We start from the raw sequence: 20,807 nt of genomic DNA on the forward strand, positions 1-20,807 counted from the left end.
GAATAACATAAGATATAGAAATACTTGATTTGGCCTATAGGCATGTCCCATAAGTTAAATGTCAGACACAGCTTGTATAAAATACTAGCTGCTCCACGCGGTTTCACCCCTGTGGCTCCACCCCTGTTGGTCGTAGTGTGATTATATATAGCCTATAACCTTCCTCGATAAATGGGCTATCTAACACCGAAAGAATTTTTCAAAATGGACCAGTAGTTCCCGAGATTAGCGCGTCCAAACAAACAAACTCTTCAGCTTTATAATATTAGTACAGATTTTTGATTATATTCTTACTGGTAACTTTATGTTGAATATGAAATTAAATAGTTATAGATATAATAATTATGTTTAGTATTAATAACTCTTGTACTATATTTTATGGCTAGCGGTTAGTCCTGGCCTTACCTGGTTTGACCCAGACTACAAAATATAGCCAACACAAACAGAACATTAATGTGGCTTAAAAGAATTTTGATTATCAGTTCAGTATGTCCAGATAAAACCTTTCATTCTCACAAATATTACCTCTTCAAAATACTAGTGTAGATAAGCAAATAGTTTACAAGATATTAGCTCAGTATGAAGCTCATCCACTCCTTCGCACATGTTAAATGATAATCTTATCACATCAGTATAATCTTAAAAAAGCATCTTTTTTAAAATGCTTGACTAACTCTGAATCCTTCTTATCAATTGTTGCAAAATACAGTTTAGGTATTTTTATACAAAGTATAATAAAATGAAAACATTGACATCCAAATTATATTTGAATTACAGACAATTCACATTTCACAAATTCTTATTTGATACATTCTTCTTATTTAACATGACAATAATACTTTGTTGTTAAGTATTTCCTAATTATATTCATAAGGGAGTGTAAAATTTATAAAGAGCAACAAAAGTTTTTGTTGATGACACACACAAGGCCATACAATTGTTTTTAATAATCTATGAGAAACAAACAAAATAAGAAAGACAGTTTCTAAATATTACGATAATCACTACTCCTGCCTAAATGTAAATACATATTTTCAATCAAAACATACCTTGACAGGTTCTTCCAACGTAACACGCCTTTCTTCAAATGGTAAAGAATTCGTATGGGGAATAAAGACCGCCCTTGGGACTCCCACATCCTGGTTATTACTTGGCGGCTCTGGACCAGCTGTCCAATTGTAATCCATATTCTTCGTTGTGGCAGTCATTTGTGGTTTGACTTTCTTACTCCTTGCTATCACCATCATACAGCGATCCTTGAGAGTTAGCATTTAGGGCTCGAACCGCCGTGAAGAGTAACACATCGTTAACAGAAACAATATAACCGCTGGCGTAATGGTGAAAGGTAGACATTATTCACTGCCATCTTGAAGAAAAAATATAGCTAAATAGTAGAATTTGAATGTAACCGAGCATCTAATAGCACTAGAAGGTATATAAAATTTTAAGAAGATGAAACTTGATTCCTTTCGTTCACTGGTCAATTAGTTATTTGCAATCCACTGAATTTCAAACACATTGTGCCTAACATTTACACTCATTTTGTATTTCGCAATATTAAACTACTCCTTTTGTATAATTTCAAAACAAATTACATATGTTGGGCGTCAATTGAAAATATCATTCAGAGAACTTACGAAATGGGTGCAGAAATCAGACATTTGTTTTGTTGAGTTGGGACTTGGGAGTTGGGACTGGTTGGGACCGTTTCTGCTCTCTATCGGTCTTACTTCATTTGTTTTTCTAGTTTCTCTATGGTACTATTGAAGATAAAAATGTCATTATTTAGTTTGACTCTTTCAGTTTTGGCAGATCTGTATAATTAATTCATTCAGTGTTCATTCATAATAATTGTATTATATTTATTCACAGTTCTTTAAGATCTTTGCAGTTACTTTTTTTCATTACGACGAATTATTACGACAGTATACTTTAATATTAGTATTTATTTTAATTTGAGGATAACGTTATTTGTTGAGACAAGGCAACCCTAGACATAAATTCTATGCATAAATTATATTAATAAATTATGGTGTGTGTCTATTTTAAATATGTTGCGCTGCTAGTTCCGTATATTTGAGTTATGTCCGGTTTACACGGGCTTAGTGCTTGCCACACAACTAAACTCCAATCCAATCAAAACGGCGCGGTCTGAGGCCGCCTTTCCATCTGCAAGAAAACTTCCGCAAAGAAATGTCCGACAGTCTGTCTGACACACAGGTCTGACCTGTGGGTCTGACAGTAGCTTGCAAGTCTAATTCCGCGTTACCACCTGCAAGACAGGCGGCCTTAGAATTGCTTCCACGTCGCAATGCAGCAATTTTATGATATGATTGCCGAAATTAAAAAAAAAACAGGTGTCGTATCGTTTTTCCCATAAAAAAAACGGGTTGCACTCCGGGAGTGCCGGCAGAAGTGAAAACTTGATTATTAACGTTCAGCATGTTTGATATTTTGAAATGGTATCCGTCTTACGCATGGAATATAAGGGCTAAAAAAAAATCCGTCTTACGCTTTTTCGATCAGGCCACGTGTCCTGACGCGAGTTTAAGATTTTATACCCAACGCCGCTAAAGAAGTTTTCACTTCAAAAATATATTTGTTAGTAACCCTTAATGTCATAGCTTGCGCTGGAATGTTTAATTTCTAAAATATTCGGCGATTCTGATAGTTATCAGGTTATTAGTGAGAGTTTATTAAAAATATGGATCCATCTGTGAGATCCATCATCCTGTTTCGTCGGTTTCATTGCTGATTACGCGTTGCTTTCAGTACCTACATTTGAACATGCGCCCTTACAAACGTTTTCTTAACAGATAATTGACATGGTGTTGCCAACATAACAATAGAATTGCATTTCTAAACTTGTCTAACAGATGGCGTTGTACACTCAAGTAAACTTTGAAAGGAGAAAAAAATTGCGATTGGACATTGTAGTTTATCGAGTAGTGATCAGTGAGTTTGAGCCATTGCATTGAAAACCGTTTTCTGTCCCGAGACATAGTGATAAGTGTGATATAAGTGTGTGATATTTGAACAAAATCAGTGAAAATAAAGTGCTTTCACTATTCGTGAGTATAGAATTTTCAACACTTCGTGCATATTCGGACAACCGTTCTTTAGATTGCTACGGTAACCGTTCAATATGGCCGTTCTGCTATTTGCCAATTTTCTTCAAAAAATCGTGGACACCTTGTGAGAAGATATTGAGGATATAAGAAAATTCTGTCATATAATTGGCTTCTGCATATTTTAAAATAATGTCCTATTTTCGTTGATGTGGCAAATGACAGACCCTTCTTTTTGACGTTTAATTTGTGAGTCATTTCGTATAAATTTCTCATTATTTATTATTTTCTCGCACACGTAATTCTTAATTTATAATTCGCAGTTCAATTAATAATGTAGTCATATGCAATAGGCCTTTGAAAGAGAAGAAGCTGTTTCATTATTTATTGATCATCCAAATCAGCTGTGACTTGGTAAATTATCAAATATATTGAGGCAAAATAAACTACTGTAGCTAGCTCGTTTATAATATTTATGCTAACTGCATCATATTGAATTTAATAAGCCAATATCATAATCATAATCCATCAAAGTTATGAGATTATAAGTAAATTAAATAAGTTGTTTAATATTAAATATTGATCTTCATAATTTTTAACTATTCAATTTAAATGACTATCTCTAGTTCTCTACACCACAAAAGATTTGAATTATCAGCAATTGTTATATAATATAAATGAATTAATTCCACCTAATAATTGCTGGAGGTTGTTGACCAGATCATTGTGTAATTAAGCTAAAATATTGATAAATTTATCCTTGACATAGAAGCCATAGTTTCTTAAAATTTCTTATTACAAGAAGCCAAAAAAGTGATTGAGGTAATCAATGAAACTGATCCATTAAGCCGAATGTAAACAATTCACTATTTAGAGCTGTCCAAATTTGTAATAGAATTAAAAACTCACAAAATAAAGTTAAAGATAACATATTATTACATTCACACGCATTGTTTCTTGGTATTGTTTAGTTAAGTGTATTTCATTATGTATACTTCAAAATTAATAAAATATGTTTCTTAAATATTTTTAGAAAATTGCAAACTTGCAATATTTGTTGTTTTGCCTCTACTATGTTGATAATTGTTTATGAAAAAAATAAAACCCTTCTATTCCTTGCACTATGTGAGAAAAAAAGTCAACTTTATGTGGAAACTTAGTATGAAACAATACATATAAAATTGTAACAACTGTATTATATGTCATAAATTAAAACCCATTGTGAAATTAGTAAATTGGAATAATTTATTAAATAGTTACTTAATTTGATTTTTTTAAATGGCATGTGCACTAAATCTAACCAAAGTAAATAATGTTCATAGATAGCCCATTTATCAAGGAAGGCTATAGGCTATATATCATAATGCTAAGACCAACAGAAGCAGATCCACGTGTGTAGCTGCGAGCAAAGCTAGTCTTATAAACAAATTATTTATTGATAGATTTGCAAACTATTATTGATCTATACATAATGATCAATTATTCCAATTATTAAAATATAGATCAGATAGATAATTGTTACTATTTTGAAATCATTTGTATCTTATCTTCCTTTATCAACAATGGATATTTCATTTTGAAAAACAAAAAGTATTTGGTAAGGGAAAAATTATAATTTATGTTAGGCTGTAAAATTTAAATATTGTGTTATATTATTATGTATATGCATATTTATTTTATACTAGAGGTCCGCCCCCGGCTTCGCCCGTGGTACATATTTCGCAATAAAAGGTAGCCTATGTCCTTTCTCGGGTATCAAAATATCTCCATACCAAATTTCATGCAAATTGGTTCAGTAGTTTAGGCGTGATTGAGTAACAGACAGACAGACAGAGTTACTTTCGCATTTATAATATTAGTATGGATTTAATATAATGGGAATTATTTCCCAAAATATTAATGTTATTATATGAAGTTTGTCGTGATATATTTAGGGCTATATATCTATAAATACACAGGGCCCGACAGACAGAAAGCAAATCTGTTTTTTGTACTATGTGGTGATACTATAACTTTAATTATAAATTTTACACTAAGATCTTTAAAATGAAAGTGCACAAATAAAGTACCGTTATTTCAACCAACAGACTCACTTATTTCAAAAATATATTTGAATTTAGGATTTTAAAAATCACAAAAACCTCATCAAAAATTATTTGTTACTAGCTGCGCTTCGCAGTTTCACCTGTGTGGCTCCACTCCTGTTGGTCTTAGGGTAATGATATATATAGAGATTTTCTTGAGTTATTGTATTAGTGTACATACATATTTAAAATAAGTTCTCTCAAATAATTATTTATACCCAGTTAAGTAAATTTTTTCAAATTATATATTTTGTCATTCATTCATTTCATTTCTAGAATTATCTTAGAGCTAGCGCGCACGAGCAACTTTGTCTCCGCAACTATTTTGTCTCTCCCATCAATTAGTTTGGGGAGTTGCGTCGCTACGTGCGCGCACTTTCATACTAGCCCATGGGTGGAGAGACAAAATAGTTGCGGAGACAAAGTTGCTCGTGCGCGCACTGTCTTACATTTAGGTATTTCAGAGAAATGAAATAAATATCTGTCATATAAATATCATTCCTCCATAAGTTTTATATGTTAAAAAAATATGTGTTTAAATACCTAAGTATATTGATATTTACCAAAATTCCCATATAGTCATTGTAAATATTACAAAAAATTAACTAAATAATATTTCACAGAAGTGTATGCTACTTGTTCTACTATTAGTAACTAGTATCGTAATTCGCATCTACAAAGATGTTGTTTGTTCAAAGGTGTGATAATGGCAACGGCGCTCCCGGCGACGCCCGCGTGAATCTCTGATACTGCAGCAGTGAACTCCGGGACCGCCTCAGCGTCACCCGACCACGATGAAAATGGTGTTGTCACAACGGCAACGCGAGGAGCTGTGAGTGCATCGTTTTTTAACCGGTTTTTTCATAATAACAAGATCAGCTCGCTTTCTTCATTATGTATATGCCCTTTTATGGGATTGTAAATTATTGCAATTATAACACTTTTGTTACACTCATAAAAGTCTAACTGAACAAAAAAATAATGGCAACAAATCTTATTCCTTCTCTTCATTATTCTTTTACCTAAATCGCAAATTCGTCAATTGAATCAAAAAACAAAATAATAATGTAAAGAAAAAAAGAAAAACCACAAGATGGGCGCATAAAAATAGAAAACAATTTTAAATACGTATTATAATTTACTTTGATAAGCCAACGAATACAGGTTTTTTTAGACTAATTTGTGTCTTACAAACTTGGCCGGAAACGGATGTTTGAGAACCTGAAAGTACCTACCTGTCTTCGTTTTATTTTTATATCTAAAGACATGATCAGTATCAAATCTATAAACAGTGTAAACAAAATCGAATTGTGCCTCATTTGTATTTGGAGCTATTTAATTTCCTTCGGAACGATTGAGAATGCATATAATTACGATCCGATTAGATCATTGATTATAGTTTCTTTTTATTATTTTTATATGTAACATATTTCCAATTTTTAGCCACCACTAAAAAGAGAAGTTATTTTTTTATTAACGTTATTTCAATCTTGAAGGCGTGTATCATAAAACATTATACCTAAATATAAATCCTATCTGATCTACTTTATTAATTAATCTTTTATTTGATTCTGGTTTTCTTCTCGCATTTAACTATACTTGAGTTTCAAAAGGCATTTCTTTTTTATCTTGAACCAAAAGGTGTTCACGCGAGCGCCCTACACGTCACATAACCTTTGAAAGTAACAGTGTTCTTATAATTTCATGTCGTTGACCTCCCCGACAAAGCTGTTGTCGGTAGTGTATCAACTTTCTTCACAAATCTAGAAATCCCATCATTGTTACTTCTATCCTATGTAGTGGGAAACGAGGCTGTGTAGGTACCTATATCTTAATGGCCTTTATCAATAGATTAATATCGTAACATATTTTTCTATCCCAGTAGGTACTGCAATAAACAAAACATAATTCTATTGTTACTGAAATATCGCATCGCAATAAGCCAACAAACCTTTAACAACCTAATAGATCGTTCGATTTATTATTGTTTATATTACTGTTATTGTGTTATTGCAATTAACGTTCGCTTAAAAATTAAAATGCGTATAATAAGTATTATAAATAAGTGTTAATGAGATATTGCTGGCCATTCTTTATCTCGGTACTCGTTTTGCATTGTGTCGCGTCGTGACCTGTCTATGCTCCTTACTCTGATACCTTACATACTCTTCGGACTCGTCTGGGGCAAAGTGAAAGGAAAAGCACGACCTAATCTAAGACGTTTAATAGTTCTGTTAAAATTATCACGTTCATTCTACTATTTGTGTGACCGTAAACATACATTTTGACTGGTTTTTGTGAGTTTCAAACATGGGCGTAGCTAGCCATGGGCTCAGGGTGGGGCAATCATATAAATTAATAATATCTAACTAGAAACAGTACAAGTTGCTCTCGAGACGTGTCAAGAGGAGAGTGAACAGGTACATTCTAGGGAAGCACGCTCCATCTTAGGCCACATCTCAGCTTACCATCAGGCGAGATCGTGGCTAAGCGCTCCCCCTATCGCAACATAAAAAAAAAGGTCTTATCCCGGTTAAATTTTAGGGTGCCAACCTATGTTGCTTCTTACCAAATTTCAAGATTCTGTGTTCACGGAAAGTACCCTGTAGGTTATGATTCCCTTGTAAAAGTCGCAATTTGTGAAAATTTACAGCATAAACGGCTGTATTTTTTGATTGCTTTGGTTTATGAGTTTGATTTTTTCACAGCTTCAAGGGACGGTAGACATTAGTATATAATAATCATTTCAGCTTCATATCTCTACGCGTTCCTGAGAAAAAAGGTCTTTAAAGATAAACAGACAGACAGACGGACAACAAAGTGATCCTATAAGGGTTCCACTTTTTTCCTTTTGGTGGTTCAGAACCCTAAACATAATATGTTTGGGGCTGCTACTATAAGAAATAACAAGCGAGACCGAGTTAAATATTAGTTTGAATGTAATAAAAATGTACTGCGATTCTACACAGCTACCTAATTGATGTAGGTAGTTGATAACAAAACGCAGCTAGTCAACGACTATTAGTAAAGTGAGGGTAGTTGGGTCGAACGTCGTATAAACAGCGTCCGAGCCCCTAGGCACGATTCGTACGAATGCGCCACGAGTCAAAGGAAAGCGGCAATTTATAGTATTCGACAGCTAAGCATGTTCGGACAGGAAACAGTGACAACTATATTGACAACTATTTATCCACAAAAATATTAAATCAAAAGTCACGTCTAACAATACAGTAATTTAGGTTTTTATAAATACAATAATTTGATTTATTAATTTCTCTTTTACCATGAAATATAAAAGTTTAAAAAGTTTTTGGCCAATATCTCAAAAACTACCCACTTTGGGGCAAAAGTTATTAGTGTAACCTTTTTTGTATAGAATAAAATTTCGCATCTTTTCTACCTTGTAAACTTTTTCGTAAAACTGAATGCCCATTGCCATTATTTTTTGAGTTTAATGTAGAAATGCCGTGGGCGGCCGAAATAAACTACTTACCTATAAATTTTTAAGCACTACAGCACATATTTTTTTTTAGTTTGTTGAATTTGTACCATTATATACTATGCATACCTTGAAAATTTTCCATTAAACACCCAGTAGTCCAACATTAAACGTTCAATAACTCGAAAAGTACGGGCATTAGAAAAAAAATCAAACAAATGCAGCTGTAGAGTGTAGAAAATAAAGTGCTCTTAAAAAATTAATAGATGCATTTTATTGATTAATCAAATATTTTAAGAGTTACTAGCCAAAAACGATAAACCGGTTCAATAAATAGGCCATAAATCGTAAACAGTAAGTTTTACAAAAAAGTTTACAAGGTGAAAAAGATGCGAAATTTAATTCTCTACAAAAAAGTCATAATAATTTTTGCCCTAAAGTAGATAGTTTCCGAGAAATCGTAGATAAAGCTTGCGTTTGTGTACGCAAAAGATAAATCGTCTCAGCTTTTTGTTTTGATCGCATTTTTTTATGTCGACTGACGACTTTTGAGTGTGAACTTCTTACAAATATTAAGTAAACAGTTAGTACCTTGATAATTTAGTTTTTTTAAATTTGGTTGGGTAACTTCCGGGTCGGAGCCAGGGTGGGGCAAGCGCCCCACCCTGCCCCACCGTGGCTACGCCCATGGTTTCAAACAAGTTTGGCAAATTGCATAAGATAGACATTTTTCAGTTATAAATTGTTTACTTTTTTCTTAGATATGCTTTATAACTGTCGAATTGTTAAAACAGTGTCATACATTTTGTTTCCTGAAATATCTTAATAGTTTTATAACGAATATCGATGCATTTTTAAAACCTGTTTGAATTGAGTATTGACCTAGCTCATCCGCATTTCTCTGATCGGCAATTTTGATTATCGGAGGATCATTCCGCATTCCACATAAATTCACTGTGTTATGATACGAGGCCATTGTCCATAGTTCTCGATTAAAAACAACTATTTAAATTTGATTAAAGTTTCATTATTGTTATTCTTACAGCTGTGTTTTATAGGTTGACCCAAATTATATCCACTGGCTCTATAACCTGTTGGTTTGCTCTGGTTAAGTTTCACATACAGTGTTACATCACATTTTGTTTTTATTTCTGCGATGATTTCATCTTACGTATATTTGCATTGACAATAAAAGCGAAGCATTCTGGCTAAACCGGACTGGAGACAAACTTTTGGTATTGACTCGATTTTGCAGCTTGAATTTATAAAGCTTTACGATCCTAATAATCGGGTAGATAGGTACTTCTGTTATAATTAAGGAAATAAATTCCACTTGAAGAATTGCAAATAGTAAATAAATAGTATCTACCTTTGCTATTAATTTTGTTTATTACTTCGAGATTGTTTAAAAATTAAAATATTTGATAACACTTTTATTGATTTTCAGTATAGTTTATTAATCAGTACCAACACATTTCACCTGTTTAATTAAATTTATATTTTGTCTGTGTGAATATAAATTAAGTAAATTAAAATATGTAACAACTTGCTATCAAATTATTGATTAAATATTATCTTCACAGTGACACTCGAAAGCACATTGATCTATTTGCCCATGTTTCTAATCTTTGTAAACACACAGAACGATCAAACGAGAAGTCTCTAACATTTGACTATAGAAAAAATTGCGTCATACTTTATTACTATAATCGATCAAGATCGTAATCTTTCTTATGCAACTTCGTATAAGATATGATAGAAAGCGGTCCACTAATACCCAAATATTTTAATCAACATTTGAAACTAACATTTGATATGTAAATGCTATGTGAACTGTTAGCATATACTACAAAATATCTGCAAAGGAAGTTTTCAATCTATGTATACCTTAATAAGTTTGGTCTTTATAATATATACTATGGTCTATGCTGAAATTAATAACTGCATAATCTTGACTAAAGCTCAATTTGTTTGAACATATATTTCATTCATTTGTAAAGCCTTCAATTCGAGTGCTGTATTCGGTCATAGATCTTTCGTATAGGTAACATAATACTTATTACGTAAATGTGTAAAACATACATGAGTCATCGGATTTGTCACATTAGTGTTTTAGGATCTTAGTTAAATCATGACTGATACCGGCTTTGTAATAAATTACCAATTACCAATTGCTCTACTAAGTTGGTACGAGCAAGGGGTCATGAAATGTTACTTACAGGTTAATGTGTTTTACACTTATCGTTCTGAGGAACATTAATGTATAAATAATTGATACATTAAGCTCGGTTCTCGAGGATGGGATAATTTGCGCAAGTTTCTATTACCTAGATAATGGCTAAGGTGTGTTCCCATCATCTAGAAACTAAACTTGTAAGTCATTTTAAGGTCCAAGACCCGTTGTTCGCCGGGTGCCAAGATCGTGTGGAATGCAGTCCACCGGTCGTCGATATAGCTATTCTGCCGCATGCTGCAAACTGCGCTATGCATATTATATCCTCTTTTATGTATGACCATGTTTTAATATACAGCCTGCGCTATGCCTTTAATGGAATTCACCTCTCGACAGACGTCAGCTTGAATTTATATTATTATCTACATTTATGGTACAACGTTCTGACTATTTATTTCCTGCTCTATGAATGAACTTGAAAGTAAATCTATTGCGGCAGAAGTTGTATACCAGTATACCACTAACCATGCTAAACATCTGTTTGATATTCATCACTTATTTCTACCTCTCTTTTTGGATATTCTAATCCAATTCCAATGTTCTCCCGTATATTTATTTTGTGGCCCATTCTCGAAAATAAAAATACTTAGCTCATGTATTACGAAGGTTGTATTTTATAATAGGTTAGAATTAATATTAACATATTGCGCAAAATTCAAAAATTAAGTGTTTCTTAGTTCTATCATGCTATGCAGAATGTTGAACAAAATCTCACGCGTCTTTTTCCCTTATAGATTTTACTACTATTTAAATGAATAATTGAGCATTGCAAATTTGTAAAATAACACCCCATTTTTGTGTCACCTATAATTATTCTGTCATCGCAAAGGACGACGAAGTCCCCGTAGGCCGTGGCGAGATATAAATAAGCTCGCGAAGGGGAATCGCAATGACGCAGCTCAGTTTTGACGTCGCCAGCCGGCGCCTAAACGCGATCGATACGCGGAACGTAGGAGGCTTCCCTCTTCATCCCCTGCATTTTATGGATGTTTGCATCATTCGCTCCACGGCCAAGCTTTAATAGCGCCGTTTTGTTATAAATGCGACGTAATTGATATGTTGCGTCTAACTAATTAAAGGATATGAACTGATTTTAAGGTTCATTTAAAATATTCGTAAAATGTAAGTGTAGGGTTCTTACTTCTTATGTAACCTGTATATTGTTCTTTTGCGGCAATGGTGCCTACATAAAAATAAGCATGCTGATCGTAACTTTAGTACTAACATATCACCCTTCTTATATCAAATTTCAATTAATAGATAATTTGAAAGCCGTAAATGGGGTGATATTGCGTATTATATGCGAGTTTATTCAAGAAGATATATTATTCTCTAAAGATACATCCAACAACCTGTTAAATAAACAAAACGAATATCGTCTATTCATCTTTCAAGTCTTGATATTGCTTACGTTAAACAAACCTTGAATTAATATTGTTTTATAAATAAACGCACACGTAACACATATTTAAGGCGGAAACGTTTGTACGAAATATATTATTGTTATCAATAATGATAGTAAATATAAGGTGCGAATAGGCTTATGTGATTTGAATAAGATTTAAGATGACTATAAGTGTGTTTGTTCATTCCTATGATAATATGAAACATTTCCTTGGTAGGTATGTTCATTGACTGGGAGACTTTAAAAGATCAGTGTTATAAAAAATATCTTATTTATCCTGAAATATCATTCGATATTTTATATGTAAACATAGGAAGGCAGTTTATGTAAGTAAAATGTACATAGTAATTAATGTAAGACTGCTTCTCTCAGATGTACTATGTACATTTTAATAGTTCAATATTCTTCATTATTGAAAGACACAAATTGATTGTTTTGTTTCGCACATAAATTTAATTAAAATTCAAAATTAATTAAGAAATTCATTTTACAGAAGGTACAAAGAAAGGCCCAGCGCAATATGGGGCACAGGAGTAATAACTTCGCTAATGGCGTTGGGCTTTTACGTAACTCGGATTAATATTATTTAAATACGGGCGATACTGACAATGTCATCTCATTAAAAAACCGCGTATAAAGGAAACTTGAAATTCAATTTGGGCGAGCGCGAATAAGGTTAAATACGGATGTTGCAACATGGTCGTTGGCCAACAGAAACACTTCACCTCGACGTAACTAACTTTTTCGGAAACAATCGGCTGTAAAAGGTTACATTTCACATCACGTGACTATGTAAATTGTAAAACGCTACGTGCTTTTCATAGCGATGCGACTAATTACGGCTCGTTCTAGTTTGTTTCTTTGTTTGTATTGCCTTGTTTGACGTGCGGAACTCTGCGCAGGCGGTCTAAACCTTTAAGGGGAGGGGAATATATTTATTTAAAATCTATTCTATTGTAATGTATTTTTAACATTGTTTTATTGTTTATCTCTATACAATATTTACATAGAATATATATATATATATAGAAATAAAGAGAAAAAACTAATAATTAAAACGAAACTAATGAGTTACTTATTGTTATACGCAGTCACTTAATCGTGACATAAGATGTCCCAAACATGCGTCATCAAAATATTATGTTCAGAATTCAGATGTTTCTCATATTGGTTTATAATCCTTGTTATTTAGATTTCTATGGTTAATCTGATAACGTGATAATCGATAATTTTATCTGCGCATTTAAGGCTTTTATTGAATCTCATCTTTATGCGTACTTATTACCTTCCTGAATTTTAATTAATGCTGTTTATATTTGTATTATATTACTCCACTAGACATTCAAATTGCGGGGCTATGCTATGTTCGTTCTGATTTACATTGTAATTTCTACGTTCCTCGTGCGTCAAATTGTTTACATTATGTCTCTGTTACAATCTGCCCACGGCGATGATGAAACTTAATTGTATTGGATAGTTCACATACACGAAATGTTTGTAGTTAAATATTTAACATTTATTTGGCGTACCTTAAACAAATACAAGTTAGCTACCTAGTAGCTATGAAGGCTTATGATTTGAGCTATTTGTATTTCAGAAGGTTTTGTAAAAATCCATATATATAAACTTGACTATCATAATGCGATTAATCTTATCGAGTACTATTGATGGTTGTGGCCATGGATATTATTATTGATAACGAGTATTTTACGTCGATAATGAAATGTGTGTAAAAGTTGGGGAACTAACGTAGGTACGTACTTGTAATTAGTCAAAAGTTTCCCTCTAGCATACGTGGAATTGCTTTGTGAAAGTAATTTTCTCAGGATTATAAATACAGGGTATACATATACAGAACCACTTTCGCGGGGTAATTCACGTTAGCCAGATGCGACTTCGAGTAAATTGATGAAACTTTATAAACATAATCTTTACCTTTGAAAGATACTCTGGTGTCATGTATCCAGCATTAGGTATCTATAATCTGTAAATTATTATCTAGCTATGGTACAATACTCGTCGAGTATTATTGTTACTATGCAATAGATATATTAAAAGAACTCTGCGTAGTCTAATAATAGAAAAGTGTATTTCTTACAATACAAAGGAATCCACGCATGTGGTTTGTCTTTTTCTTATGTAATATGACACTGACTAGTAGTTAATCATGTTCGTACGTTGAACTCTTCATGTTTATATTTTTCACAATTTTCACTATATGTATAGCGCTGATTAGCACTAAGTTTATTTACCGATTAGGGACAATAAAATGTAAATATGAAACTTTCTATGCTCCAATCGACAGTGATTGTATTATACAATAGTCAAAGCATTAAATAGCAGTTGAGGAATCAATTTCCCGTAGCCGTGACTCGTGAGCATGGATAATCGGTTGCTTCTTCAATTTGGTTACGTTACGTCAAAAGCTAACAAGTATACACAGCCTCTCCGCGGAGACTTTCTTTGACGAACTGATATAGATATTGTACGATTCACTGTCAACGTTGCGAAATGTGAATCTTTTCACTTGCAGAAAATAAAAGGTCTAACTTGATTACTCCCACGCGAACAATAGGGACACCCGCGACGCTGATTGTCTTTGCAATCGATTTAGTTTCACCAGTAGACATATTAAACAAGCGAGAAATTAAACTTCATTCATCTGACGATTATACGAAACGCACGGATGCCCAAATTATGATAGCTATATCATTAGTTTCTTGTGCAAATTGTTTAATATTATATCATAGATATCAAAATTGAATTTTTGATGAAAAACAAAAGATGAAAGTAAAATTTTGCTCCATTTTGTATAGAAAAGTAAATACATCTAACTAGTATCGTAGCTTCGTAGCATAGTAGGTAGCCTTCATTTGATTTTCGATATAAATAATTCATACCGAATGGATTCTTGTAAGCGTCGATCATTTATTTCTATTTGAAAGTTTGCAAGTGCTTTGCAACATGTATTTTAACGTTTGAAAGATTTAGTATCAACTGCTATTAATGTATGTACCTACATTAATGTTTTAACCATCTCGATATCTAAATGTGAATTTAACTTTCATTCTGTAATGAATTTCGCTATTTAAGCAATACTCCAGTCAGTCTAGACATTCAATTCACAATACCTAATTCCAAAAGTTTTCAAACTTCGGTCAAGTGAATGGTACATTGGGACGACAATAAATCCCATTTTGCAACCTTGTCCGCAGTCCGGAACTGCAATTAAATTATTTTTTGCTGTGTGGTCCTGAAAAAAATTCCAAAAGTTCTGCAAACTTGGGGAAGTTTTCGATATAATATTTCATATCACGTATTAAATTTGCAACCAGTCTCAGTGTACGGAACATCTTTTAATATTGAATATTAATGTTTTTTTTTTTTTTTATTAAACTGAATGAGGTTGCAAATTTGTAAATGCACCAGAATAGATGTTTTCGAAGTTTGCAACCAAGTTCCAAAACTTTTGTAATTATTCCGAGACCACCTTACTCGAAAAAATGACCACGAATTAAAAATAATTATAAATAAACATGTTCCGGTCAACGAAAAAGGTTGCAAATTTATACAACCGTTCGGTATATATTTCCGATATCTGTGTTAAGTTTGCAGAACTTTTGGAATTTTTTTCACGACCATACAGCAAAAAATAATTTAATTGCAATTTTAACAATGTTCCGTACACTTAGATTGATTGCAAATTTAATACGTGATATGAAATATTATATCAAAAACTTCCCCAAGTTTGCAGAACTTTTGGAATTTTTTTCACGACCATACAGCAAAAAAATAATTTAATTGCAATTTTAACAATGTTCCGGACTGCGGACAAGGTTGCAAAATGAGATTTATTGTCGTCCCAATGTACCATTCACTTGACCGAAGTTTGAAAACTTTTGGAATTATTGTTAAATTCTCGATTTTCAATGTCGATTCTGACTGATCTACAATTATAATTCGCTTAAACGAAACTGTTAACATAACACCTTGGCCACGGACACCGGCGGCGCGACCGACGGCGCGACGGGCGGCGCGGCAATTCGCGCGGCGCGGTAAGCACGCCACGGGCAGTTGCGTTCGCCGCCGCGACCAGTGTAGACGAGGATACGAGATGGCTTTATCAAAGTTAGCTCGACGTTGTTTGGAGAGTAGCAGCTTTTTTGCTCAAGATTTAATGTTTGGAAGATATAGTGGAGTACACGAATTAAATAGAAATCGTGTTACAGACGGAGAATTCCACCAAAAATATGAAAAATATAGGCATGATGAAAAATTATGTTGCGGGTGGCTAGACTTCCAAATAGCTGGTCTAGCTAGAATTTCTGCAATAAAAGCTTCCGTCTCCATTTTCGCGGAAAAAAAAACAAACTATTTTAAATTAAGTTCGCTCCGGCAGTAGTCGCCGCGTCTGCCGCTCGACTCCGTGGCCTGCGCCGTAATAACTCATACATTTGTTTCGATCGCTAGTCGTGCCGCGCGATTCGCTCGGGGAAATTCGCCGGTCGTCTCGCTGGTCGCCGCTGCGCGTGGCATGCCCAGTACATTTCCATACATTTGATTCATTCGCAAGACGCGCCGCCGGTCGCGCCGCGCGAATTTTCGCTATAGCGAATTGTCCGTGGCCAGCACGTAACATCTCGTGGTTTGAAACACTGTTAGTGGCATTTAGTGAAATAAGTACCTTGGAGTTATTGTTTATACCTTTAGCCATGTGGTTCTGCGTAATTAACATTTTTGTTTTCAGCTGCCAGAAATAGCAGGTGTGTCTTTCGACTTTGACAGAATGAATGTTGACATTAATGGGCTCATATTAAATTATTCAATACGAAACAATTTCACAGACAAAAAAGGCTGCGTCTTAAATAAAAAATATTGGTTTTATGATATAATGAATCATTAGCGCTTAAAATAATTGATATCCTGTAGAATAATTAAATAATGTTTAGTACCTACCGACGCGTCATAACAAATATTCTACAATGATAATCAAAATTTGATCTGCTTGTTATCTATGAAAGCCTTTCTATTAATTATTCATCATTGAAATAAGTACCTCCTGTTTGTAAATTAATTTAAAAACTACGAATAAATAGTACTTCTGACTTGTGTAACAGCATAAACATTTATCGGATAAATGTGCATTATCCGCATGTCTCGTGTACAAGGGCATCTCTATCTATTTAGGGCAAGTTCGACATGCTTTCAGATGTCAGCTTACGAAATTCGCATACATTTTGATAAACATGCCTCAAAATAAAGGCAATTTTTCATCCTCTTAAAGTATAATAAGTACTAGGATTACCACCGTATTTTTTTTATTACCGTACATTTTTTGCAATTTGACGTGATGTATCTTATGTTATTTCAGAAACAAGGCTATCGCTGATTACCTCGGCAGCAATGGCTACACGGACGCGCTGGAAGCGTTCAAAAAGGAAGCCGACATGAGCGGCGAAATGGACCGCAAGTTCGGGGGACTTCTCGAGAAGAAGTGGACGTCCGTTATCAGGTTACAGAAGAAGGTAACTTCAATTAGCTATTTTGTAATTATATTACACATTGTATAGAAAAACACGTTGCATAGCTCCAACCCTCCGTGGGTAAAGTTTACAACCATCTGCCTTAACGAGTGAGTTATATCATAGATGACAAAATCATAATAGGTCTATCTATTTACTATTCTGTATTTTCAATAATAATACGTTATTTTAAAGTTGTAGATCTTAAAGCTTAACGAATATTATTTAGAGATTAATTAAAACTTTTGCGTTTCCAAACAAAAAATTAAGTATAGGTATAATAAATACCATGGACCAAAATAGTTTTTTGGTGCATGTAAATATTATAGTGAGAGCAGTGGTGGCTCAGTGGTGAGACCTCGGACTTCGAATCGATAAGTCCGGGGTTCGAGACCAGGCGAGCGCGCAGGAAATAAATTGATTTTTCAATTTATCTGCGCATGTTGTAATATCACCACTGCTCGAACGGTGAAGGAAAACATCGTGAGGAAACCGACATGTCGAAGAATCAAAAGTTCGACGACATGTGTCATCCGCCAACCCGCACTTGGCCAGCGTGGTGGATTATGGCCTGTACCCTCATAGGAGGCCCGTGTCCCAGCAGTGGGAACGTATATGGGCTGATGATGATGAAATATTATATAGATGTATAATTTACAATTCAACTTCTCTTAAGTTTTCACAATTTTCTTTCACTGCAATAGTTCTAGCTGATGGAGAAATTGTGAGATAAATGTTTAATGTGGCACCGAATGAAAATCGTTAAACTCTACATGTGACGTGCGCTCACAAAAAGGTCAAGGTGCCTCCCACGTGAAATACACTTTTCCACCAAAATAAATTCCAATTTTAAGTAATTCAAGACATTGTTAGAAATAACTTTATTGAATAAAGGTTTCCTTAGTAATATCCTTCACATTCATTTCGCTTTTAAGGTGGGGCTAAAACTAGAATCATTTGTCACAATAAATCACGTACAGCTCTTGTGTCCTATCTATTCACTATATTTTACACGGTTTGTTTATAAATTTAATACAAAGCTACCAAAATTAAATTAGTCGCTACTACGAATTATAATAATTGGCCTGAAAACGAGTCTTGCCAACAAAACAAACGTTACAAGTCTTATGAACTTCTGTTTCAATTTTAATGAACCAAGTAAAAAATATTTACGTACAATTTTCTAGCACCAGATTTGTATCGAAATGAAATAAAGAAATGCGTTTCGAATTGAGAATCTCAGTCATTTCTGAAAAGTGAAAACATCGCCTAAAAATTTATAGAGTATGTTTTGAACTATGGACCTTTAAGATCGCATAATTGAATGAATTTAACATAAAAACTAAAAGTGACTCACATCTTCCAAACCTACTTTATTATTATAATATCTTGCCGCGACTCGTCTTGGCCTAGGGAATGGAACATATCGATCGACGACACGACGTTTCTAGGTCGCCAGCAGGCTTCTATTAAGTGCTGTACGTTCAATCTCTTGATCTGAAGATTATATCGAATGTATCATCAGCAAAAAATTCCATTGGCGATGTCGATACTTAATTACACTAGTAAATAGATTGTGTTCAATAAAAACATTCATCACACTTTAGGTGTGTCGTTGTAAAAAGTTAATAATTGTAATTAAATTTAAAATAATATCTATTAAATTAAATGCAATGCTTCCGCGTTATAATAATATGGATAGCGGTTATAAGTAAACTTTGTGCTTGGCGTCACTGAACGTGATAATGTTTAATTATAATTCAACCTCTCCATTTTTCTTGCTAAGCACTAAAGATAATATTATATACTTAGGTACCTATAAATCTTATTAATTAGTATTTGCTTCTTGTTTATGAACCACAAAATACAATAAAATAAAAAATGCACTTGTTTAACAAGAGATCAATGAGATATTTATGTATAAGAGCAAGTCTAAAAAGTTTAAATATTTTCGAAATGAACGTGTATACTGTATATAATATGTTATATACTTCTGAGTTCATAGTAAACTGCTGAAAACGCCGTTCGCACGGGTACGGAATGTGGGAGTGGTTTTACTGTGTTAGCATATAAGTTTTCTTTATAATAATTAATTATTATATGATGTTGTAATTTAATAAAAGTATGTAGATAATTAGTAAATTTGAGCCGATTTTTTGAAGCCGGCTGTTTAGTTCCTCATTCGTGCTTCACTTATATTTCGTTTGTTTCTGTATCACAACTCTTTTGCTCGGGATAAAATGGTGTGTGTCAAGTTAAGCTTGTCTGAAGTTTTCTTCTATTTTGCTACAACTTTTTTAATTAATGTTTAAAGGTGATGGAATTGGAATCGAAGCTTTCCGAAGTGCAAAAGGAGTTTATAGAGGGCGCTCCAACGCGTGCGAAGCGCACGCCCACCGAGTGGATACCTCGTCCGCCGGAGAAGTTCAGTCTCGCGGGACATCGTGCTACTATTACTAAGGTAAATTATTATTTCATAGCTTCAAATTATATCAGAGTATTTAATCGCATAATACAGCCCGCAGCTGTTTAACCTTGGTAAATTATAATAGTTAGAATGATCCCATGTGTAGTTTAGTTAAAGCTACTTACTTACTTACTTCAACGGCGCAACGACCCAAAGAGGATCTTGGCCTCCGACACCAAAAGTTTCCAGGTTTCGCGCCTTAGCGCCCTGGTGTTGAGGTCTTCTACTTGAAAAATGTCCAGATCTTAAAGTTAATGATGAATGAATGATCATAAAGTTTAGTCACAGTATTACAATATTATTTCCTACAGTAAGGAATCGCCTTTGATGTCGCGCGATGCCGCCGCCAGCGTAGGTACTTATGCTGCCACACGAAAATACGCTAGGGTTGCAACAAATGGGAAATAAAACAATTTTGATTATTAATATTATGATGAAATCATTTATTCATATCAGAATCGTAGCGTGCCTTGGCGGGGCCCCGTATAAAAATTTGTTTGGGGGCCCTTAGGAAGTAAAGATCTCTCTCAAAAGCGCACGTTGGGGGCCCCCTTGGCGCGGGGGCCCCGTATAATTGATACGGCAGATA

The 20,807-nt window shown here is 33.9% G+C and overlaps 2 protein-coding genes across 5 annotated transcripts in view; one reads left to right on the plus strand and one right to left on the minus strand.

Moving 5' to 3' along the window:
* The window catches only part of Slmap (Sarcolemma associated protein), a 35,317-nt gene extending 33,617 nt beyond the window's left edge, over window positions 1-1,700 (minus strand). Inside the window, exons 1-2 of one of the 2 annotated variants that reach the window (XM_090108457.1) lie at window positions 1,638-1,700; window positions 1,050-1,366 (exon numbers count right to left, since the gene is read on the minus strand). In XM_090108457.1, coding sequence (XP_089964583.1) covers window positions 1,050-1,271 — 222 coding nt within the window. In that variant the 5' untranslated portion in view covers window positions 1,272-1,366; window positions 1,638-1,700. The other variant, XM_090108458.1, reaches the window with a different exon arrangement.
* Window positions 1,701-2,916: 1,216 nt separating this feature from the next.
* The window catches only part of Lis-1 (LisH and WD40 domain-containing Lis-1), a 30,849-nt gene continuing 12,958 nt past the window's right edge, over window positions 2,917-20,807 (plus strand). The window contains exons 1-4 of one of the 3 annotated variants that reach the window (XM_090108511.1): window positions 2,917-3,071; window positions 5,851-5,984; window positions 17,601-17,754; window positions 20,066-20,212. In XM_090108511.1, coding sequence (XP_089964637.1) covers window positions 5,947-5,984; window positions 17,601-17,754; window positions 20,066-20,212 — 339 coding nt within the window. In that variant the 5' untranslated portion in view covers window positions 2,917-3,071; window positions 5,851-5,946. Of the gene's footprint in view, window positions 3,133-3,159; window positions 3,318-5,850; window positions 5,985-17,600; window positions 17,755-20,065; window positions 20,213-20,807 lie in introns of those variants that run through there. The other 2 variants (XM_090108512.1, XM_090108513.1) reach the window with 2 other exon arrangements.

This window comes from Colias eurytheme, chromosome 13 (genome assembly GCF_061535395.1).
Source record: "Colias eurytheme isolate Ceu_HAF_F1 chromosome 13, ilColEury1 Martin Lab GWU primary, whole genome shotgun sequence".
Lineage (NCBI taxonomy): Eukaryota > Metazoa > Arthropoda > Insecta > Lepidoptera > Pieridae > Colias > Colias eurytheme.